Source organism: Salmo trutta, chromosome 1, assembly GCF_901001165.1.
Source record: "Salmo trutta chromosome 1, fSalTru1.1, whole genome shotgun sequence".
NCBI classification, from domain to species: Eukaryota; Metazoa; Chordata; class Actinopteri; order Salmoniformes; family Salmonidae; genus Salmo; species Salmo trutta.
Genome location: NC_042957.1, coordinates 58419760 through 58444674, shown reverse-complemented (window position 1 = coordinate 58444674; position 24915 = coordinate 58419760). Strand labels below are relative to the sequence as shown.

General features: G+C 41.1%; 1 protein-coding gene and 1 long non-coding RNA gene across 2 annotated transcripts; both read left to right on the top strand.

The window, feature by feature from the left end:
• Positions 1-12087: 12087 nt before the first annotated feature.
• Positions 12088-13872, top strand: LOC115204502 (phosphoinositide-interacting protein). Its single transcript, XM_029770175.1, has 2 exons — positions 12088-12253; positions 12862-13872. The coding sequence occupies exon 2, from the start codon at positions 12887-12889 to the stop codon at positions 13289-13291; it is 405 nt and encodes a 134-aa protein (XP_029626035.1). The 5' UTR covers positions 12088-12253; positions 12862-12886; the 3' UTR covers positions 13292-13872.
• An 833-nt stretch (positions 13873-14705) lies between these two features.
• Positions 14706-17741, top strand: LOC115202653 (uncharacterized). Its single transcript, XR_003880013.1, has 2 exons — positions 14706-15365; positions 15882-17741. It is a non-coding gene; the product is annotated as an uncharacterized LOC115202653 (long non-coding RNA).
• Positions 17742-24915: the final 7174 nt, after the last annotated feature.

Below are 24915 nucleotides of genomic sequence, written 5' to 3'. Positions count from 1 at the left end.
TCAACAAGATGTGGGACTAACCACCAACAGAGGTGTTTTCCAGTGTGTGTGTGTGTGTGTGTGTGTGTGTGTGTGTGTGTGTGCGTGAAGAGAGAAAGAGAGAGAAATCCTCTCATGACTCACTGTATTACATAACTTCTTGTGGTTCCACTTGTGTGCGCAGCGTGCAACAAACACATTCTCATCAAGGGCCATGAAGGTCTTAAGAAGTGTGTTCACTCTATATTTTTTAATATTTGCAAAGGGGGCAATTTACTTTTGCAAGAGCTCTCTGCTAGTTTAACAGCTCCCCTCTACGGCAGAACAATTTAATCTAGGGAACTAGGCTGAGATCCCTCGGAGGAATTCACTGCGGGAGCACACAAAAGGAAAAATACTCTTGTTCCCTTTTAAGTTTCTCTAAAGCAAACAACGCTGAAAGGCCTCCAGCAGATCGGTAGTTCAAAAGTTCAGAAAGCCAATCCATTAATCAACAATGCTGGAGTGGAGAGTGCAACATGAGGCCTAAGACCCATTTGCCAAGCACCAGGTATATTTAACACGCGCACACACACACAAATGAACACACAGGTTTATGAAATTCAGCTAGAATGGTTGGCATATATGCACAAAATTCCACTTCAATCTACCAAAACTCCTTTCAAAGTCCCCATGTCCCATTTCACTATACCCTGTGCAACAAATATCCAACTAACATTGGAGCAGATTGTGTAGTAAACTTTGAGGAGGTCTGACCATTTTGCCTACACAATGAACATCCTGTTATCTCCCCAATTGCAACTGACATAGCAGTATTGTGGTGCACACGGTCTACACGTGCTGGACCCACCGTTCTGCCACCACACCATGATAATAGGTGTGAGATGAACGGCAGGTCTCACAGGGCGAGGCGTCCTAGATTCTGAAGGCACTCCGTGACCTTGATTTCTGCAGGAGTGAAATCCATGGAGTGCGGATTATTAAAAAGCCTAAACACCACCTCTAAAAGACTCAACCTTCCTTTGTCACTCTTTCACCATTATGAGTCCACACTGGAGAACACACCTTTCATCTTATCTTAATTATTGAATGTGAAGAATCCCTTTAGTATTGAGTCAAAGTACACTGAAGCTGCTCCGTCAACTCTGGAGAGAAAGGGAGAGGGTAAAACTTAAGATCTTTTGAGAATAAATTGTATACTGACCTTTAAACTGGTTTTGAAGCTATGACTAATATGTTATTTGATAAACACCACAACACCACACAGAAGTAAGGAATGTGCATTTCCCATTGTGAAAAGATAACAGCGTTAAGGTCAAATAATTGTTTATTATTATGGCTGAGCTGTCCCTGAAGTCTGAAGAGGCTTAACAATGATTAAAATGCAGGAAGACAGTTTGTAGAAGGCAAAAACTGATACAAAGGAAGAAAAACACTCTCGTGAATTATTCAGTATCTTAGTCCTTCAGTAAACACCACTTTATAATGAACTGTGAGAGCAGAAAAATTAAGGCTTCCTCGAATATGTTAATACTGACAATGTTCAGCATGTTATTACGTACCACCAAAAACTGTTTCTCATAAAATAAATCCCCAGAGTACATTGACAAGGCTATAAATCAAAACGCTGTGACTATCATATTTTAACCCAATATGAAATGTGTTACAGTATGATACTTAGATTGATTGAATGATATACATCAGTTATATTCAGATTAAGAAACAGATACATTATGTAATAACATGAGGAGATTTGACTTGAGGGGTCACTGTGATGACATTTTCATTCCCTTTTTGGTGAGGAAATAAAGAAATCTATATTCTCTCAAAAAAAGAATGAAAATAAGAGACAAACTCTATATTATCGACATAATCCTGGGGCATAAGTGTTCCTTTGTCTGGACAGATCAGAATTGGAGCCTGAACAGAACAACAAAGTCTTTAAACTAAAATGTGAGTCTTCCACAGCCAAAGGAATTGATCAATGTGAAATATTACACAAAAGGTTCAATGAGTATATCAAACATAGGACCATTCTTGATACACAAGGGACACTGTTGAGCGTGAAAAAAAAACAACAGCGTTGCAGTTCTTGACACCCCGTTCAAAGGCACGGGATCATAGCTTTCACCTGGATTCACCTGGTCAGTCTGTCATGGAAAGAGTGTTCTTAATGTTTTGTATTCTCAGTGTATACATTTCATATACATTTCATGGTGTCCAGTAACCGACTTGCCTGACAACAGCCACCATTAGGCAATATATCTTGGAAGAGTTTGATAGTTACCAGTTTTGACATGAACAACATTCACTTGTTGTCTTAGAACCATTTGTTGCTATTTGTAGGGTTTTTAATCATTGAGGCTATTGGTGCGATCTGAACACTTTGTAAATGGTTGTGAAAACAATCTGCGAAAAACTGTGAATGTCAGCCACCTACACATTTCAAGGATGAATAGATGCTGACAGCGATAGTTAGACTTTGCTGAATGGGAAGTCCAGCATAATCTAACAAGATGTGAAGCAATGTAATGAATTAACCTCATGAGGACACACATTGGTTTGAGGGGACAGAGAGCCACATCAGCTAGCCACCTCTTATTGTTATTGAAAGCTAGTCTCCAGGGTTTCTGTCTGGGCAGTGTAATATCCAACTGCCATGTTCCCTCTCACTTCAAAATGGAGGAGGTTGCACTTGGACACAAAGATGAACCTTCCCCTCAGACTGACATTCAAAAGCATTTGAAGATAAAAATACCTCCACTCACAAATCTATTTAGAGAAGCCATTGTGACAGAGGCCAAGTGTTCAATATATACCAACATGTTGCAAATTCCCTTTAAAAGCAATACTTTAGAGTGAAAACGTTATACTTACTGTCTACATACTAACATAGGTATTTTTCTAACAGTTCCCTGTTAATTTAAAGTCTGCAAGGCTACATACCCCACAGAGAATACTAACAGGTAACAGTCTAGCGGCCATACTGGATTTTAAGCATGAGGCAAAATAGACCTCCTTTGTCTTTATTAGGCTTCAACATCTGCACTGCCTTAGCCATCAAGCTGTCATTGAAGGTTAGCCCTGACTAAACGCTGAGCACTCCGTGCCTCTTTTGGTAAAACAAGTCATCGAGGTCTGTAAGAATGAGGAGGGATGGTAGAGCACTTTCCCATGAGAACGAGGGACCTTCTCCACAATGCTGATGGGCATGTTGGATCAATACTATCGACTGGACCCACCGCTCACAGGGGGATTAGCATATCAAAAGCTTCTATAGTTACGGCTAGGAGGTTACGTCCGCGGGGGGGTTGGCTGTCCAAGGGAGACACATCCTTCGCCATAGCTTGGCAGTGTCGAGACAAACAAACCCTTCTCCCCACACAGTTGGTAATATACTGTACCCTTTGACCTCTAGTGTCACAGGCAGACCTTTCCTTACTTCATGGGCATCCTTCAAGAGTATAAATCTACAGCACTGGCATGATAAAGTGTTGTTGGTCAGAGAACAGAGATATTTACAGGCAGAGATACGTACTTCTGGGTTGCCTGCACCTTGTTTATCTCTTTGACCCCTTATCGATTGCTCTTATTTCCCATGGCTCAGGATGGTCTGACCCTTTGATACCATTAGCCTTTCTCTTAATACCTGGAATTAGAGGTCAGATTCTCATGAAGCACAATCATAACTTGCAGTATATTGCTTTACCCGACGTGGACAGCTTGCAACCTCTGAATGAAACTCTCTCAACCCCACTTTGGTGCTGACACCACACAGGCTTTATTGCTTTTAAGGGGATTATATAGAGCAGAAAGGATGGCAGACAATAAAAGTTTGTTAACCGCCAAAGGCCATTCAATCTTTTTGTTTGGGACTCAGAGTGGACTGAGGTCTGTGTGAATGGGAGTTGGATGTACGGCAGTCCTCTAAAATCGTATTGTCTTTGCTAAATTCATTTTCATTTTCAAGTGTAAGGCTGCAGAGAACATCGGCATCAGCACTCTTGAAAGCGTCTTTACCTCAAATGACATCTAGGGGATGCTGACAGTAGTGTAGGTTGGGCTGACTAGAGCTTCTCAGCCTCTTGCTCCACATATCCACCAACAGTGGGGCCAAGTGTTCCAACTGACAGTCGGAGTATATCCATGGCCCATCTCAACCACTATGGAAGATGTCGAGTCACCACCGACTAATTAAATGAAAATATTCTGAATCTTCCAACTTTAGAATCTTCTGGAGTGAGTTCATCTAGGACTCTGATGGTGCCATACAGGCATAGCCTTTGCCATAAAGAAAGTCTTCTGTTCTGCCTGAATGGTTGTATTTCTCCTTGAAAGAACTGCACTCGTGCAGAACAGCAGTGACAGAGTTTTAACTGAGATGACACCTACAGGGCATGTCCCAAAAAGTTACCTAAGAAACTCACTTTCAAAAAGGCTATTTAGAATCCCTGGAACTCAAAACTGACTGTGACCTGAAATCAAACCTTTTTCATAATTCTGTTTGCATAATGATTCTTATCTTCTCTGTCGAATTACATTCAGAAAATGTAATCCGAGAGACATAACCTGAAGGGTTTGGTTTTACCCATGATAGTAACCACTCAGCTAGAGAGAGAAAAAAATGCACTGACTGAAGATGAAGAGATGGGTCTGATCCTTCACCATTACTAATAGATAAGGCCAGGCTCGTAAGAGATTTAAAGATTCAAAGAGGATATAATGAAAGACAGCTTTCTTAAACTTAATCCTCAGTGAGCCCCCATACTTTAATATAGAGCCAAACCATGTGGCCAGTCTCAGTTCAATCGGAAGCCATCAACAACCTTCAACGAACAATCCAAGGCAGACATCAGCAAAGAAGGCAAACAGAGCACCTTGAGATCAACCAGGGAGTGTGGCGGGCTCCATCCCTGCCAATTACCAGACTGGGAAAACAAATCTGTCAGAAATAAGACCTGCCTGAGCTATTGATCTGTTTATACAATCCACACCTTCCCAACTGCATGCATTAGTGCTCTCTCTCCCTCTCTGTTTCTCTCTCTGTTACTCCCTCTGTCTCTCTTTCTTTCTCTCTCTTTGTCTATCTATCTCCCTGACACACTTTAGCAGGGGTGGCACAGTGCAAGACATTGATTTCACAATAGCATGGGAGCCAGGAACAAGAAGCATCAGGAGACTACATATGCCTCTCCTTTGAGTGCAACCTGGTCTCAGAGCATTTCACATTATTCCTTATGTAAACCCTTGATAATCCATTTAGTATGATATGTTACATTTCGTATGGTATGTATTAATTTGTGGATGTCCATCACCCATTTCATATGATATGTTATGGATTACAATTTGTATTATATGTTATGAATTTGCTAAATGTACAATATGTTACGAATTTGCTAAACTTATGATATGTTATGAATTCTAGCTAGGTCGATAACGTTAGCTTGGGTTAGGGGTTAGGGCTAAGGTTAGGGTTAAGTTTAGGAGTTAGGTTGAAGGGTTAGGGTTAGGGGAAGGGTTAGCTAAAAGGGTTAAGGTTAGGGTAAGGGTTAGCTAACATGCTAAGTAGTTGCAAAGTAGCAAAAAAGTAGTAAGTAGTTGAAAAGTTGCTAATTAGCTAAAATTCTAAAGTTGTCCATGATGAGATTTCAACATGCAACCTTTGGGTTGTGTTATACACTTACCCATCCACCCCGACAAACCACCCACCTTAAGTTTTTGCCTTAAGTAACCATCTGTCTTGTGTAGCCATACCAAACGTAACCTATCATACTAAATGGAGTGTCCCAGATTTACATACGCTATAAAACAAGACTGTTGAGTGGTGTGCTACTGTTTCTAGTAGCGAGAAATAAATACAGAGGCCTTGTCAAAGGATATGGGAGAGCAATAGAGTATAAGTAAATCCAGCCTACCAAATAAATGTAATATGATCTATTTCCTTTGAGGAGAAGGTGAGACAGAGGGGAAACGCAGAGTTTGGATCAAACAAGTATAGGTGTACTTTGTGAATAAGAGACAAATGAATCTTCAAAACCTGAAGGGTCTCATCCCATGCAGCCTCTCTCAGCAGTCGAGTGGATGAGTTGAATTAATGCTGCGGCTGTTGTTTGCCATCAACCAGGGAGCATGGCTCCTCCTGTGGGCCTTTCTAGCAAATGATGCAAACTTGCCATAGAGAATAATTAGTCTCAAGGTCACCTGGGTCTGCAGTGATAGTGAGACAGATCATTGTATTCTTCTGAATGCTATTTATGTCTGAGGCTGAGTGGATGTAGCTGACTCTGGAGGGTTCATCGATATTTAATGATGAGCTGTTTAGGATCAAGAGTCAGTTTGACTTTATTCGTCCAAATGTATTTTTCTCTTTCTCCCTCCCCATGTATCTTTGATGCACATGTCTGCAAATAGTATACACACTACAATTGACCAGTCAACAGTCATGTCTTTTTTCTCTTCATCCATTTAACTAAGTTTATTGAGAGAATATGAGGTAATAATAAATGAGTGTCAGTGTGTGACTACTCTAGGTGTCTACGACCAAAGTAAATGGACCATTTAAGATAGATTTAACACATCATAAGCAGAAGCTGGCACATTAGAGGCAACCGCTAATACATGTCTCACATATAGCGGTGCACAAAACTGTTACATTCTGAGTGGTAATTCTGCTAGGTGGAGGATGCAAGTATGAATCCTGGTGCAAAATCTCTAACGCAGAGCCTATATAGCAAAACCTAGTAAAGACCAGCATTGCCCTCTAATGGGTAATATTGCCTACTGCATCACAAATACATTATTGACTACACAATATGGAATTTTTGCTTAACATTGTAAGAACACACTCAGTCAGGGAGCACGAGTCATTCACATGGTGCAGTCACGACTCATGACAGAGAAACATGAGAATAATTCAATAGTGAGCACTTGTGCAAATTTTGTTTTTCTATAGCAAATTCTAGCCAATTAGAATGAGCCATTTTCCCAGCCAAGGAGCTCTTTGTGAATCCTGATTGAATTAAACAAAGGGATTATGTTGCAAAGATCAATCGTCACCAACTGTCACCAAGTTTTTTCCCAAGTCAACATACAATGTGCCAAGCTAAACTAACTGTAAGCGATGAGATCATAACAGGGCACTTCAATGGAACACCAATGAGGAAAGAATGTATATTGACTCAACAACCTGACTAAAGTCAATTATTAGCTATAGATGGGTGCATTACAAATAGTTGGAGTTTAGACAATGATCAAGTATTGAAAATAACATTACCTACACTCTAACAGAAAACTGTAATTTATACTGTAATTTTTGTTATTATCGACAGTAAAAAAAACTTTAACATTTTACTGCATCATATTGTAAATTATGATGCATTGTGAGAGGCAAAAAAACTTTTGACCACTAGTGGGTGCACGGTATTGTTGTTTCTGGCTCATTAACATATTATGATGCGGGTCTTGTAAGAGGCTATATTTGTTGCACCCACGACTGAGAATGCTGTACCAATATAACTCGTATGTGGTTATAATGCCCTATGAACTTAAAATATTTAGGGGACAGATTGGAGTCTTAAACCTTAAACGTCATGTCATTTTGGTCTGTTTGGCACTGTAGTCGCAACCAGTTTGGAAGCCTTTCTTAAGGCCCCTAGAAGCGCAAGTTATATAAAACACCAAATATTAATTGATATGTTGTAATGTGTAAACACTTTTCCTAGCAGCTAACCAAAATACTCTGAAATACAAACCCCTCCCCTCAATGAATTTCAGTTATCTATTAATTCATTCTAATTATGGTAGCATTTCCTTTTTTACATTATAATACAATCAATTTTACAGTATTGTACAGTGTCATTACACAGTACTTGCTTCGATACTCTGTGGGCTATACTCTGTGGGCCTTGTCTCAGGATGGTAAGTTGGTGGTTGGAGATATCCCTCTAGTGGTGTGGGGGCTGTGCTTTGGCAAAGTGGTTGGGGTTATATCCTGCCTGTTTGGCCCTGTCCGGGGGTATCATCGGATGGGGCCACAGTGTCTCCTGACCCCTCCTGTCTCAACCTCCAGTATTTATGCTGCAGTAGTTTATGTGTCGGGGGGCTAGGGTCAGTCTGTTACATCTGGAGTATTTCTCTTGTCTTATCCAGTGTCCTGTTTGAATTTAAATATGCTCTCTCTAATTCTCTTTCTTTCTTTCTCTCTTTCTTTCTTTCTCTCTCTCGGAGGACCTGAGCCCTAGGACCATGCCTCAGGACTACCTGGCATGATGACTCCTTGCTGTCCCCAGTCCACCTGGCCGTGCTGCTGCTCCAGTTTCAACTGTTCTGCCTGCGGCTATGGAACCCTGACCTGTTCACCGGACGTGCTACCTGTCCCAAACCTGCTGTTTTCAACTCTCTAGAGACAGCAGGAGCGGTAGAGATACTCTCAAAGATCGGCTATGAAAAAGCCAACTGACACTTACTCTTGAGTTGCTGACTTGTTGCACCCTCAACAACTACTATGATTATTATTATTTGACCATGCGGTCATTTATGAACATTTGAACATCTTGGCCATGTTCTGTTATAATCTCCACCCGGCACAGCCAGAAGCGGACTGGCCACCCCTCATAGCCTGGTTCCTCTCTAGGTTTCTTCCTAGGTTTTGGCCTTTCTATGGAGTTTTTCCTAGCCACCGTGCTTCTACACCTGCATTGCTTGCTGTTTGGGGTTTTAGGCTGGGTTTCTGTGCAGCACTTTGAGATATCAGCTGATGAAAGAAGGGCTATATAAATAAATTTGATATTTTTTTTTGTTTTTATTTCAAAAAATCTTTATTTTTATTTTTTATTTTTTTATATATATTTTATTTTTTGTATTATTTTTTTCTAATTATTATTAAAAAGAAAAAAATTGATACCGTATTTATATTACAGCAGGTAATATGAAATACAGAATTTTACTTGCCACGAGCTACCTGTAAGTTACCGTCAAATTCATGGAAACCACTTTACAGTGTACCTTTAATTAACACAGCACAGAAATTAGTACAGTTAACAGATATTTTCACACCTTTTGATGCATCTGCTGAGTCTTAGGGCACTTTCTCCAGTCTGATAATAATCATTTTTTCCCTGAACAATATTTACATCCTCCAATATATGGATATTGTTTACACTACCCTGCATTCTCTTCTTCCTGCTCCTGACTCTGCACCCACTACACCCAAGCGTTACATTTCCAGCACCCTTAAGATACTGGACACTGTGTATCACGGGGCACTTAGATTTATAACAAATGCATGACCACTCACCCATCACTGTGATCTATACGACAAGGTGATGTGGCCCTCCCTTCCTATGAAAAGTCATTTAGCACTGGTGCATCTTTGTGTAAAAAGCAGTGCTTGTACTATTGCCTACTTACAGTATCTGTGCTCCTAACTAATTTATAGTCTCCAACCTGTTCTCAGCTGATACTATCTTTCACAGTTTCTAAGACCAGGACTGAAAGTGGAAAATGTTCATTTTCCTACAATGCTCCTTGGTCTTGAAACGAGCTGCAAAATACCTTAAAATTGCAGGAGAGGGTATTTCTTGCTGAGTTTAAAGGTCTGATAGAGTAAAATGTTGATGACCATTGTGAATGTATTGTATTGTGCAGTGGGAACCGTCAAGGCCTTCTACCAGGGGGCCAGGGTTCCGGTCTGGAAGCACACTATCCACTGTGCTCAGAGGGCACTTTCGATACTGCAGTTTAGCTGAAGTTGAGCCCAAAAAGATATTCCCGTTGATGGCCCCATAGAGAAGTCGAATAAAAAAAATCCACAAAATACATTTTTGTTATCACCTTTGTGCCACCTTTGGTAGAGCACAGGCATTATAAGCTTTGTAAAGCATATAGCAGCAACCACGAAACGGGGTATGCGAACGCGATGGTGTCCATTCTGGAAGCAGTCTTCACTTCTTTTATACATCAATGCCTTCTACACCTTCAGAGAAGGCCAAGGATTTATAAAATAATTGTTGTATTTTTTAAATATAAATGTTGTTTTAATTTCAATGGCATTCTGATTGAATCTCTTCAGTTTGTGTTGAATAGGAAACGGTTCAAACTGAGGAGAAAAAAGATCCAATCAGGGTTAGGGTTAGGTGTCACGACTCCTACCGTAGGTAGCTCCCCCTCCTGTTCGGGTGGCGCTCGACGGTCGTCGTCGCCAGCCTACTAGCTGCCACTGATTCCCTTTTCCCCCTTTCCGTTTATTGTGTGCACCTGTTTTTGGTTTGGGCTGATTAGCCGGGCTATTTTAGCCAGGAGGCCCGCCTGCTCTGTGTGCGGGATTATTTGATCTGTGTGTAGCTTGTTGTTGCACGCTCATTGTATTTTGAGGCGCTAGTGCGTATTTTGCGCCAACCTTTTCTGTCCCATGTGTTTGGGCACTTTGGTTTTGTGTGCGCCCTAGTTCGCTGTTGGGGCGGCTTGTGTTTTGCCGTTGTGTGTTATTAAAAACACTACCCTGCATTCTCTGCTTCCTGCTCCTGACTCTGCAGCCACTACGCCCAAGCGTTACATTAGGGTTATTGTTAGTGTTATTGTTAGTGTTTAGGGTAGGTATGTCCCAAAGATCCTGGATAGCACTGATCATTTTTCTTTGGTGCTCTGGGGAGATAAATCTATCTAGATAGGTCCCTATTGGCTTGGCCCTCAGAAGCTTGATATAAATAATCTTCCATTCAACTGTATTAGAGCAGAATTTTGGAGTGACCGTGGAATCAATCAATCAATCACATTTTTACTTGTAATGGGTGAGACTATTTTTACAGAAACCTATGGAAACTTCCACCTTCTCAAGAGCAGTAGTTTTCCCAAGGTCTAAGCTAGCTAGTTTTTGTTGTAGACTGGTGTGCGATGGCGGCTTAAGTAGCAGGTGTTTTCGAAGAGATCAACTTTCAACAAGAAGTAACATTTCAAATGATCCTCATCTAGTGATTGGAACTGTTATTTTTTCAAATTGCAGCTCACTTGCTGTTGTTAGCTATCTCTTTGAAAAGAATGTGTTATGCGTGTGAAACATTGTTGCACTTAAACTTTAGATCACTGGTAACTTTGTGTGCCGAACATGATAATCATGTTTGCAATGGGAGGTAATGGTTGTACACTTAGATTTGGAATTGCTTAGCCTAATGTTTGTGTTTTTGTGTTCTTATGATTCGGACTTACTGGCGTATTCTTTAACATAATGCTGTGTGTGACTGCTGTCTTTCTATTGGCCTATGTGTTTAACAAAAAGTGCACTCTTCTACATGGAGTGCGCCGGTTTTACAGTCACGGTCCTTTCAGCATCAGTGTGATAGTGATGGTGTTAGGCTACCATAGGTTGTGTAAGCAGTGTGGTAGTTGTGGCTGGTAACGTTAGTGTGGGTGCTGTCTCTGTGTTTTTCTTAATTTTTTGGTTTGGTACAATGTTTTGGAAGATTTCTTCCCCCACTGAAGGCCCAATAGCCACGGTTTACCGCTGGTATTATGCTCTTGTGTTGAGTCTACACACTGACTACTTCCTACTGACCTCTTGCCAGGTCCCCCCTGCCAATGAAGTTTCTAACCTCAAAGGTATTTTCCTGGTTAAATAGAATAAAATTAGAAATACTAGATGATTTCCATACAGAGGCAATGAGAAGTCACAGTGATGGGTGATGTCAGCCATTTCCACTGCCCTGCCCTGCTTTCCCCTCTCATCTCTAATAGTCTTCCTGTACATTGATTTCTTCTCTCTCTCTCTCTCTCTCTCTCTCTCTCTCTCTCTTCTGGTCAGTTATAAAGGCTTTCAGACATTCAGATCAACAAACACTACCCTGTGGATCTGGGGAAGAGGTTTCTCGAACCACGACATGCATCTTCACATGAATTCTGAAGGCGCAACTCAATACTTGGGAGACTGGATGAAAGCTCTCTAGGGACAGCAAGGCAAGCCCCTAGCCCAGGCAGGAAGCATCATCAGTACTAATTTAATACCAGCCATGGCAGATGCTGTGAGGGCTAGCATGAATAGGAGTCAGAAGGGTCTGTTGAGGAGGTGGAGAGACCATAAGGGGGGGGGGGGGGTTGTTTTCTGGAGGTTATCTGCAGTGCATTCAGCTGGCCACACTGGGCTTGCTGTCCACAAACATCCACACCCAAAGCTTTTTATTCATTTTTTTTTTCTCTGTCTTTTGGAATGGTCTCTAAGATCACTGAGATACTGTTACCACCGCAGGGATAACATCATAGCAGCAAGTTACTCAGCATCTCAAAGGTAGGTCTTTATCTGATCTCTTTAGATTTTGGCCTTGAGTTGTATTTTCTCAAGACTTGCCAAGAGCAAATACATTCTAAAAGTTGGTAATATGCTCTGTGTTCGATTTATGGCTTGGAAAGTAAGGCACAAACTTGAATTTGCAATCTGTTGTATAGTATTATATCGACCCTTTATCATGACATTGAAGTATTAAGTGAAAGTGATATGATACACTGATGTGTATCACTGAGGTGATACGATATCGGCTTCATGTTGTACTCACAGAGAGATCCAAGATAAAATAGGGTGCGTCCAAGAAGCACAAGAGGCAATTTCCTCTTAATGGATGCATTCAAACGCGCTAGTGTCGTTCACATTTTTATTTGATTTTTTTACATTCCTTTTATTTGAAACAACAAGGAATGTAACGTGAAATTCAGACTTCGAAAATATGACACAGGTATACATTTTATTGTTTAGAGTAGAAGCTATTCCAACCTGGACCCCTTATCCTTTAGGTAATAATTATTTCCACTCTAAATTCCAGCTTCAGCTGAAAATAGACAGAAAGAGATGGGGATGTATGGGTCATTGTTGAACCTTCACCTTCTTCCACTGACTCCCAGGTGAGGAGGGATAAGGCTAAAGGCTATGCCTGGACTACCAGAGAACATCCCCCTTGGGGAGTGCACCCTACACTCCCAGTCCCAGGAGCAGCTCACTCCCCAGACAGAAAGCACCGTGTTCAGCCTGTCCCGCAGCGAGTCTCTCTGGACCAACGAGTCGGCCCGCAGCACATGTGAGATCTACTGGTTCCCATTCCACCTCATGTCCACCGGGGGCAGCATCTTTGCCTGTGGCTTCATCCTGAGTGGCCTGTATTTTGCTGGCTACTGCAGGAAGGCCACCAACATCCTGGGCCCGGCCCTGGTATCCATTGGCCTGATGGTGCTGGTGGTGGGCGTGGTGCTGATCCCCATCACCAAGGAGAACAGGAAGCAGCCCACCATGAAGAAGCCCTTCAGTTACTACAGGCAACCAGTCTTTAAATTATGAGGTGGGCACGGGCGGGGTATCCCTGTCTTGTATGCTGTGATCCTGGAGAGTCCTCAGGCTCAAAGTCTGGTTATCAGACCATTTAGTTTCCCAAAAGTACAATGGAGGATTCGATACTTCCCTGCTGAGCATGGCTACACGTTCACATGATCAATGTTTGCTCTAAAGACAATTAACTTGTAGGAGGACATGAATCGTTCTATTTTCTTCCACCACTACGGATGTATACAGCATTTTAATATCTGCATGACAAAGTATACATTATATTATATCGTATACAGGTGGTTCTTTGGCATTTGTTCTTAAGCATTTGAAAGTACTAGAAAATGACCATGCTGCCAAATAACACAATTATAAATGTAGTCCACTGCTTTTATGCATAATTATTAGAATGAGTGACAAGCATATTGAGAAGAAAGATGTGTGCATGTACATTGATGAGAGCAGGCTTGAGTATTGACAGCATGCCTTTGTGGTAGGCTACTGACTCATGAATAATTCAATAAATAACATAAGTGCTCATTTGGGGTGGCCTAGTGGTTAGAGTGTTAGACTAGTAACCGAATGGTTGCAAGATTGAATACCCGAGCTGACAAGGTAAAAATCTGTTGTTCTGCCCCTGAACAAGGCAGTTAACTCAGGGTTCCTAGGCCATCATTGTAAATAAGAATTTGTTTTTAACTGACTTGCCTAGTTAAATAAAGGTAAAATAAATAAATAACATTTGATGATGGATGCATTTTCTTTTCAGCTGCAGGATATATTCATCACGTCCACAGCCATTACAGACTTCCAGTGGTGTGTGTGTGTTAGATGTCATCTCTGTGATGGGCAGTGTGACACTTGACTGGCCCAACAAATGGAAAGTTTTTAGTGCCAAGGGGAAGTGAAGAACATCACACTTTTCATAGCATTTGAATGTCCTTCTCGTGACTGGACTGAAACTTTGATTTTACACAACCTCAATTTTAGAGTGACTATAAAATACTATTACAATAATTATGTTTCTGTTCAGAATGCCTATGTGACTGACTAGGTTTGTCTAAATGTGGCAAATTATATCAACGTGGTCGATTTTGTTGATGTATAGGGTAGGCAGACTATTATTTCCACGACATTCCCTTATGTATTTTCACTTGTATGTGAGTACTCATTCGATTGGCAAATTACATTACGTCGAAAGAACTATGTTGGCCTGCACACAAGCTGCATCATTTGCATCAAGCAACAACACCATATGCGAGACAACCACTTCTGGTGAATAGGCTACTGTAAAATAAGTGCGCCATAAGAAAGTATAGCTCTTTTTGTTTGTCTATTTTATGTGTTTGCTGATCAATTAAATTGTAGTCTGTTATCGTGACAAAGGACTTTTTTTAAAGAAGAAAATAAATGGTGTACTGTCTACCTTTCGCTCTGAACACGTCACGTTGGGGCGGCTCTCACAGCAGGTGTGCTCTCTGGGTGCGAGAAGAATAGGAGGAACAGAATAGACGCACCTTCCGTTATTTTCAGGGTGTATCGACACAATGATGGACCTTAGATGCATAGGCGGGTGTGTGCCGTTATTTTGTCTGGCTATTGGTTTTGATGTTATTGGTTTCATTATCCTGTTCATTGGAATTTTTGCCAATTTGCGTATCGATGGCAGGTTTTATGGCGATTTCTTGATTTACAGTGGTTCAATTATAATTTTCATAAGTTTGGCTTGGTGGATTATGTGGTACGTGGGAAATATACAGGTCTCAGAAGACAGCTTGGGAACAAGCTTAATGAAAAAGAAACGGAGTTTTGTACAGTTGGCCAGAAAGTTGTCAGAGAGGCTTTCCAAAAAATGCAAACCTGAACATGTAACCACAAAGTATGCCGAGGAAAACAAGGTTAAAGCTGTGACGCCTTCACCTGTTCACGTCGCCTCTCGAATAACCTGGGGAAAATCTTTCGGTTATCAGAATGGCGGCTATGACTCCAGCTTGGACTCCTTTTCGATGGAGAAGGAAAAACAGACACCAGATATACAGAACTTGGATGTGCAGACCCTCGCTAGGGGTAATGTTGAAAGGCTGTTCTGATTGTACGTTTTGGGATAAGATGTAGGCATCTAATACATTGTGCATAATTTCAGGAAAATAAACTATATTTAATTTTCACTATTGAAAAAGAAGTCCTCTCTGATAAACACATTAACCTCATTCAGCTAATTTGCTCTAAGAACATTATAAAACCGGTAGGCCTAGGTAACCAATATTAGCTTCACCATAGGTAACTCATATTAGGGCAAGGGTTCCCAAACTCGGTCCTGGGGCCACCCGGGTGCACGTTTTGGTTTTTGCCCTAGCACTACACAGCTGATTCAAATAACCAACTATTCCTCAAGCTTTGATTATTTGAATCAGCTGCATAGTGCTAGGGCAAAAAACAAAACGTGTAGATGGAGCAGGACCGAGTTTGGGAAACCCTGAATTAGGGGACTTTATTGCCTAATTGTAAAATGTAAAGTAAAATGATAATCTGGAAAATGTATAAATCTGTATTCGGGAAGAAATGTTTTCAGTCTATTGATTTGGTATTTTCTCATTTGAATTTCAAGGTTCTCCGTAGCACTTTCTGATCCCAAGACTACCTTCAACACTGTACGCTTCACGGAATGGGACTACAGACAATTCAGGACATTTATCAGTACTGGTCTGGACATCAGTTCTTGACAACAAACACTCATCATTATGGGGTGAAATTATCCATAGTCCTGAATGCATATTATATTGTTTTAGTTTTTCCTTTATATATCAATTATTAATATAATCGCCATGTGATGTTATGTGAAAAAAAATTTCATGTTGTGATTTATTTTATATTTTATTTCTTAATATTCTTTAGATTTTAGTTGCCTTACCAACATATAGGTTTTGTCTAACATGACTGATAATGAGCGTGTGCCTACCAAGTCATTGTACTCAGGGCGTTGCCTGTCTGTATGCTAATGTTACCTAATCCTGGCCTGTTGACTCTGCTTTGCGGTCCTTGGTTGAATAGGTATTGCACAGAGGTAAACCAAACTCCCACGACTGTCTGACTGGTCAAACAAGGTACTAAAAGGGAGAGGTTTTTCACTGCAGTTCCTCTTTCGGTCATGATGTAAGAAGCATGAAATAGTAAATAATTGTGGAATGCGTCCAGTAGGCCTACTGCAGGCTAAATATAAACTGCTGATAGAATCACTGAAATATATCTTCCCAACATACAGTATCTTTTCCCACACTGTTCATAATGTTAGATGTCATACATATATGCTGATGTCATATTTTTCATATCAAATGCATTATTATTTTATACACAGAGGCATGGTGCATTAGATTTTTATTTATGTTAAATACACATCCAATGATCTTGATAAGCATCCAAAATAAAAATAGTTATCTAATGAGATGATCCATTTCAAGCACTGTAATTACATTGCTGCAAGTCAGGGATTGCTAAGGAATGAGGTTGGACCATTTGGCTTTTATGTTTTAATGGATCATTCAGAGTAGTACAACCTGTTGATGTGGTTGGATACCAGTTTTGCTGCTGTTTCCTACAATGGAAGAATTTGAAGGCGTACTGAAAATCAGAAGAATGCGACTTGCGTTTTAAAAAGGTTGTGGCTGGAAAGGCCTCTCCTCATTCTTGTAAAGTCCTCAGCCGACAGGAACCCAGACAGCGTCCATGTCCCTGCTATGGATACCTCTTCTATGGGTCGCTGTGTTTTCTTTCTCATCCTGGCTTTGGTCTTTGATGTTGTCGGTCTGATCCTATTTTTCCTGGGGATCTTTGCTCCTCTGAGTTTCTGGGACTTCTTTGTGCTGTCGGGGCCCCTGCTCATCTTCCTCAGCCTGGTCTTCTGGATATTCTGGTACCTGGGGAGTCTCACAGTGCCTTACGAAGAGCTCATCTTGCCAAAGTGACACCCAAACATGGTCAAAGGTGACCCACCTGACCAATGGCTGGTCCCGCTAGACTGACAGCTTGACCCTCACAACTTTAAGGAGTTGACAGAATTCTGGATTCTGGGTGTTTGACCATGTTTCTCATTGGACTGTGAACCAGAGGCCCTTGTTTTCTTTAAAGAAGGTTTGAGCTTTCGTTCAAGCGGTGTGTGTCTGTTTCTGATGATGATGAATAATGATGAAGACATGGCTGTTGTTTAAAAAAATATATATACTTTCCTCTGTCCAGGAACCTGTTGGACCCTGGAACAACTCCAGTTGGAAGTGAAGAATGGCATATGCACCTTATTCTACCCCTATGATCTAGAATGACAAGATGTCATGTACAGACAGCCAGGATTTCATCTGTGCTGGGTTGAAGTGGGACATAAACTCTAAAGCACTTGGGTCCATCCTTAAAGACTGCATCAGCACATAACTCCTTTTATAGTATGTGTAAAATAATAAATATTTGTTCAAATAAATGTTTATTTTTTATGTTTTATACTCAAAAATAATATCAGAAAGAGAAGCTTCAAAATGTGACAGACTCAACATTTTGAATGACTCATTGACTCATGAAGTGCTTCGAGAGACTAGTCAAGGATCATATCACCGCCACCTTTCCGGCCACCCTAGACCCACTTCAGTTTGCATACCGCCCCAACATGTCCACAGACGACGCAATCGCCATCACACTGCACACTGCCCTATCCCATCTGGACAAAAGGAATACCTATGTAAGAATGCTGTTCATCAACTACAGCTTAGCATTCAACACCATAGTACCCTCCAAGCTCATCATCAAACTGGAGGCCCTGGGTCTCACCCCCGACCCTGTGCAATTGGGTCCTGGACTTTCTGACGGCCGCCCCCAGGTGGTGAAGGTAGGAAACAACATCTCCACTTTGCTGACCCTCAACACTGGGGCCCCACAAGGGTGCGTGCTCAGCCCCCTCCTGTACTCCCTGTCCACCCACGACTGCGTGGCCATGCATGCCTCCAACTCAATCATCAAGTTTGCAGACGACACAACAGTAGTAGGCTTGATTACCAACAACGATGAGACAGCCTAAAGGGAGGAGGTGAGGGCACTTGGAGTGTGGTGTCAGGAAAACAACCTCTCACTCAATGTCAACAAAACAAAGGAGATGATCGTGGACTTCAGGAAACAGCAGAGGGAGCACCCCCCTATCCACATCGAAGGGACAGCAGCGGAGAAGGTGGAAAAGTTCCTCGGCGTACACATCACAGACAAACTGAAATGGTCCACTCACACAGACAGTGTGGTGAAGAAGGCGCAACAGTGCTTCTTCAACCTCAGGAGGCTGAAGAAATGTGTCTTGTCACCCAAAACCCTGACAAACTTTTACAGATGCACAATCAAGAGCATCTTGTCGGGTTGTATCACAGCCTGGTACGGCAACTGCACCGCCATCAACCGCAAGGCTCTCCAGACTGTGGTGCGGTCTGCACAACGCATCACCGGGGGTAAACTACCTGCCCTCCATGACCCCTACAGCACCCAATGTCACAGGAAGGCCAAAAAGATTATCAAGGACATCAACCACACGAGCCACTGCCTGTTCACACCGCTACCATCCAGAAGGCGAGGTCAGTACAGGTGCATCAAAGCTGGGGCCGAGAGACTGAAAAACAGATTCTATCTCAAGGCCGTCAGACTGCTAAACAGCAATCATTAACTCAGAGAGGCTGCTTCCTACATTGAAACTCACTCACTGGCCACTTTAGTAAATGGATCACTAGTCACTTTATACAATGCACTCTAAATAATGCCACTTTAATAATGTTTACCTATCTTACATTACTCATATCACATGTATATACTGTATTTTATATCATCTAGTTCACCTTGCCTATGCCGCTCATCCATATACTTACATGTACATATTCTCATTCACCCCTTTAGATTTGTGTGTATTAGGTAGTTGTTGGGGAATTGTTAGATTACTTGTTAGATATTATTGCACTGTTGGAACTAGAAGCACAAACATTTCGCTACACTCGCATTAACATCTGCTAACCATGTGTATGTGACAAATACCATTTGATTTGATTTATTTGAAGAAGATGAGTGCTAAATGTACACCCTCCTACATATTTATTCATTGAATTTAAAACTTTTAGTTTGGCTTTATACTCCAGCTTTTTGGATCAAATGTTTTAAATGAGGCGACAGTATAGAATGTCATCTTTTATTTGAGGATATTTTCATACATGTCTGTTTTACCATTTAGTAAATGAAAGCACTTTATGTATCTAGTTACCCCATTTGAAGGTTTCATAACTATTTGAACAAATCCACATTAATGTAAAAGTGTTTAAAAAACATATTATATTCTTATTTAAAATAAAAGTGACTCTAAAATGACAGTACATTATTTACCATTCATTTCTATTGGGCACAACATTATCTGAAACACATCCAAAACAACTTGCATTTGGATCCAACAAGTTCACAGAGTCACAAGCTTAATGTAGTCATTGTGTGCTAGGAATATGGGACCAAATACTAAAGTTTTGACTAAATGTAAAACACTATAGGTCAGGGGTAGACAACTAGATTCAGTCGTGGGACATTATTTGTCGGTCGGGGGGGCCGAAACATAAATATAATAATTTGTCAAATTCAAATTGATTACAAGGACGCCCAAAAAGAGATTGTATTTTCAAATACAATCATTTCATACCTTGATTATATTGATCCACGATCACATATGTCTCTCTTTTAATTTGAGGGAATAATTGGAAACAGATATCCTACCTTAAACACGTTTTTAAATTTTTTTTTACAAAAAACTTTGGGGGGCAAAATAAATCACTTGTGGGGCGGTTTTGGCACACGGGCCGCCTGTTGCCAACCCCTGCTATACATTAATTTGTCCAAGTAGTAATGACAACTCCTAATGTGGGGACTAGACACAAAGTGTTTTCATTTCTAATCGGGAAAACAGATATGTATGAAGAAACCCTAAAATAAAAGGTGACATTTTCTGTCGCCTCATATAAAACATTTTATCTCTAATCCAAAATGTTGGAGTATAGAATCAAATTAAAAGTTTTAGCTTCACCGACTAAATAAATACATACGGGAGTGTATTAGTAGTGAGGCTGCCTGAAACTAGTCTAACTAGCAATGTAGGTTCTGCTTTAGGATGACAGTAGATCCACCCAACCAAGAGACAAACAAAAAGACTAAACATCATTCTCCAGCGATGACTAAGGATTTCTAAAAGGACGGCGACAGAGACAAGTAGCTTAATAAAGCAGGGAGACTACAGAATCGTTTGGCTGACATATCAACCCTAGTGTGCACTGTTTTTAGTGACATAAAATTATATTTGTGTGACATGACAGAGAACACAAAATAGTGTTATAGTCAAACTTATTACCTCAAAATTATACGGAACAAAAATATAAACACAACATGGAACATTTCAACGATTTTACTGAGTCACAGTTCATATAAGGAAATCAGTCAATTGAAATAAATTCATTAGGCCCTAATCTATGAATTTCATGACTGGGCAGGGTAGCAGTCATGGGTGGGCCTGGGAGGGCAGAGGCCCACCCACTGGGGAGCCAGGCCAAGCCAATCAGAATGAATTTTATTACAGACAGAAATACTCCTCAGTTTCATCAACTGTCCTGGTGGCTGGTCTCAGACAATCCCACAGGTGAAGAAGCCAGATGTGGAGGTCCTGGGCTGGAGTGGTAACATGTGGTTGTGAGGCCTGTTGGACGTTCTGCCAAATTCTCAAAAACAACTTTGTAGGCGGCTTACGGTAGAGAATTGAACATTAAATTATCTGGGAATAGCTCTGGTGGACAATCTTGCAGTCAGCATGCCAATTGCACGCTCCCTCAAAACTTGATACATCTTTGGCCTAATAATCATGCTGTTTAATCAGCTTCTTGATATGCCACACCTGTCAGGTGGATGGATTGTCTTGGCAAAGGAGGAATGCTCACTAATAGGGATGTAAACAAATTTGTGCACAAAATTTGAGAGAAATAAGCTTTTTGTGCGTATGGAACATTTCTGGGATATTTTATTTCAGCTCATGAAACATTGAACATACATGTTGCGTTTATATTTTTGTTCAGTATAGTAGCATCTATTGTAAGTACAGAATATTACGCAATAGACGGTATACAAACATTCAGAATATTGATTCAGTCAAACTCAAACAAGTAACAATTACATGTGTGCTTGTGTTAGTTGTTGTATGTGTGTATACAATGTGTGTTCCCTTGATTCACTCTGAGTTGAAGTTTGACTAAGGAGAGGAAGTTTTCATTATGCCTACCCTCTGCCTCTCGCCCCCTGGGATTCCCCTTGCCCTAATCAGCACTCTGGGCAGCATTAGCTCCCTCTGACGCCCTCATGGAGAGTGTTATTAATGAGTCCATTTGGCTGTGGCCCCGGCCAGAGGAAATGGAGGAGAGGCATTAGAGCAGCTTCTCCCCAGGAGCAGTGGTATGGAAACCATGCTGCTCAGAGCCTCGCGGGACCCTGGATTTCCTGCTAATGCTCGATTTCAGGTTGTCATGGTGGTGTGAGTCATAAACATCAGTAGCACATTATCACTTCACACTCCAGTGGCAGAATATTATAAGGCCTTGACATGTTGGAGAGGTGAGGCAAGAGTAATGTTGCCTGTTTTACACAGTTTACAATTATGGGCATGTCCATCAACCTACAACAAATATATACTCTAGCATATTCTCACACAGGTGAGCCACTCTTTGGTATACAAGCAGTTTGTATACAAATAAGTACAAGCTGTTACATACGAACCATAACAAAACAGAATAATCCTTTCACAAATATTTGTTCTTGTACCATGAAATATCAAATCATTTTGATTGTATGATTGCCAAATCTATTGAAAGGGTTACATGTTACATGTTGCCAGCATGTAAGAGATTCATATAGGAAAAATAAACATGTGTTGTAATGATCCACATTGTTCATATGGTTCATATGGCTTCTGACTCGAACACAAACAGTTAAAATGGAGAGTGCACGTCACATTCTATGGCCTGCTAAAACAAACTGGTTTTAGAAAAACACTAGCTGATGCAATACTGTCGTGTTTTTCATGTTACAAAACCAGAAACATGAGTCTTCAAAGCATTTCATGTTCATAAATAATGTTATGAAATGACTGAACATGATTTATCAAATCAGTTATTATGCCAGGATATGCATTATTCCTGTAAACCTCTGGTACAGTTTACCAGCATTCTGCTGCGGTTCTCCTATCTTGTGAATATTGTTAAGGAAGGTACATGCCTCCCTCCAGTGGTAGCTGGATATTCATATAGTTTATTGGTGTATGCATCTCGAAAGAATAGTTTCTGTGGTGGTCTACCCAGAAACAACCACTCACCCCTACCCCTAGGCACTTGTGTAGCTAATAAAGAATTTAGGCATTTGTAAAATAACAGACTTTCTCTGCATCTTGGAAAAACAGAATCCATCGGATTTGGTTCCAGAGTAAAGATTGCAAGGTTCCCTGGTTTAAGTGTCAAAGGGGGCTACTCGTGGTCTGCTACCATTGGATAGGTACCTAACTGGTGATACTATGGCACTGAAAGCTTTAACAAAGATAAACCAAAAAAGTACATTCCTAGCTCAGACCTAAAAAGGTCTTTATAGTGACTCTGGCATGTACACTGGTTCAGTGTCACCTTAATTATGCATACACATAATGGTTCACCAGCATCCATAAACATCTAAAGAATAAGCTACAGACCAGCCAAAACAAGCATGTAAGAATTGTTCTTAACCCAGAGCCTCTGACATTGATTAAAACGTAAGGGTCTATACGTAAGAATACCTTTCTATATATGGAGCTGTGGAGTGGAACAAACTACCACAACAACTTAAAGCCATACCGACCATATCTTAATTTAAAAAGAATCTCAAAAGCTAGCTGATGATTGAACAATAGAACTATCTTAATGTATGTACCTATGTAATAATGTATTTATGTCTGTATCTATTGTATGTAAGAATGTTTCTATGTCTGTATCTACTGTATGTAATGTTTTTGCACCATGCACTTTATGGACCTCAATGGAAATAAGTCAATTACTTTTTTATTTTATTTTACCTTTATTTAACTAGGCAAGTCAGTTAAGAACAAGTTCTGTGCCTAAGGTATGGGGCTAGGGGTTGTTTTTGGACCAGACCTAAGCCTTATTCCTCACCTTTAGCAGAGAGGAAGAGGCAAATTATCTTTGCCTTTAGAGCATTGAAGAACCACAGGGGAAAGCAAATCCCCTGGGTGGGTCTCTGCCATATTGCTTCCACTTATCCTATTTTCTGAACCAGTGACGACACGTCACTCAGGGCAGGTCACCTGTTTTGAGCCCCACCTGTTTAGCTAAAAATATATACTAAAAAAATTAAAACAATTTTAAAAATGTAGTTAATAAAGTCGCATTCAAACATTTTTTGCTTTCTTGAGTAAGGCAGCTCCAAAATGCAGGTGTTTCAGCCTAGCTCAGTGCTTCTGTGGTGGTGGAACAGTCAGCGGAAAATACATGGCGTAGGGGTTGGTAATGTTCTCTAGTTGCGCCGTGATTGGCTCAGTCTTCTGTCACTCATGGGGACACTACGTAACCACAAAATCTACGGGGAGAGCTTGAAAATTCAAGCCCCTTGTGTGCTGCCATAGAGTTACATAATAAGTGCCCGTCCAAGAAGGCTCAAGGTCATTGGCCACAGTTAAAATTACGTCAGATCATGTTATATGTACCGTAGCTTTGATTGGACTGATCATGTGTCATGCCCTGATCTGTTTCACCTGTCCTTGTGATTGTCTCCACCCCCCTCCAGGTGTCGCCCGTCCTCTCCATTATCTCCTGTGTATTTATACCTGTGTTTTCTGTCTGTCTGTTGCCAGTATGTCAAGCTTACCAGCGTTTGTCCTGTCAGCTCCTGTCTTTTTCACTGCCTCGCTTTCTCTCGTCCTCCTGGTTTTCGACCCTTGCTTGTCCTGACCTTGTACTCGCCAGCCTGACCACTCTGCCCGTCCCTGAGCCTGCCTGCTGTCTTGTACCTTTGTCCCACCTCCAGATTATTGACCTCTGCCTACCCTGAGCCTGACTGCCGTCCGGGTACCTTTGCTCCACCTCTGGATTACTAAACACTGCCTGACCCTGAGTCTGCCTGTCTTGACCTGTCATTGTCTGCCCCCGGTGTTACAATAAACATTGTTACTTCACACGGTCTGCACTTGGGTCTTACCTTGATTCCTGATATCATGTCAACATCGTACTTTCAAAATCTTAGCTAGCAAGCTATACAAGCAGTCATCATGAATCACTTTGACAATCTACCGGCAAATCCTTTTCAAACCTTGTTATATGAAGAGAAAGTATATATAAAATGTATTGGTGCTCATCGGCCATTGGACATACACATTACACAACAAAAAGTGGTTTGGAAGGAATCAGTGGCTAACTGCAAGCACTGCAAAGCAATCAATAGCCTGCTATTCAGTGGAATGGGTGAGTGGTCCAAGTCTGGGTTTAAGGGTCTCTTTTCCAAGCTTAAAAGGATAAACATTGAACACCATGGGCCAGATAAGTTTGAATACATTGTCCATGTTGTCAATCCTGTCG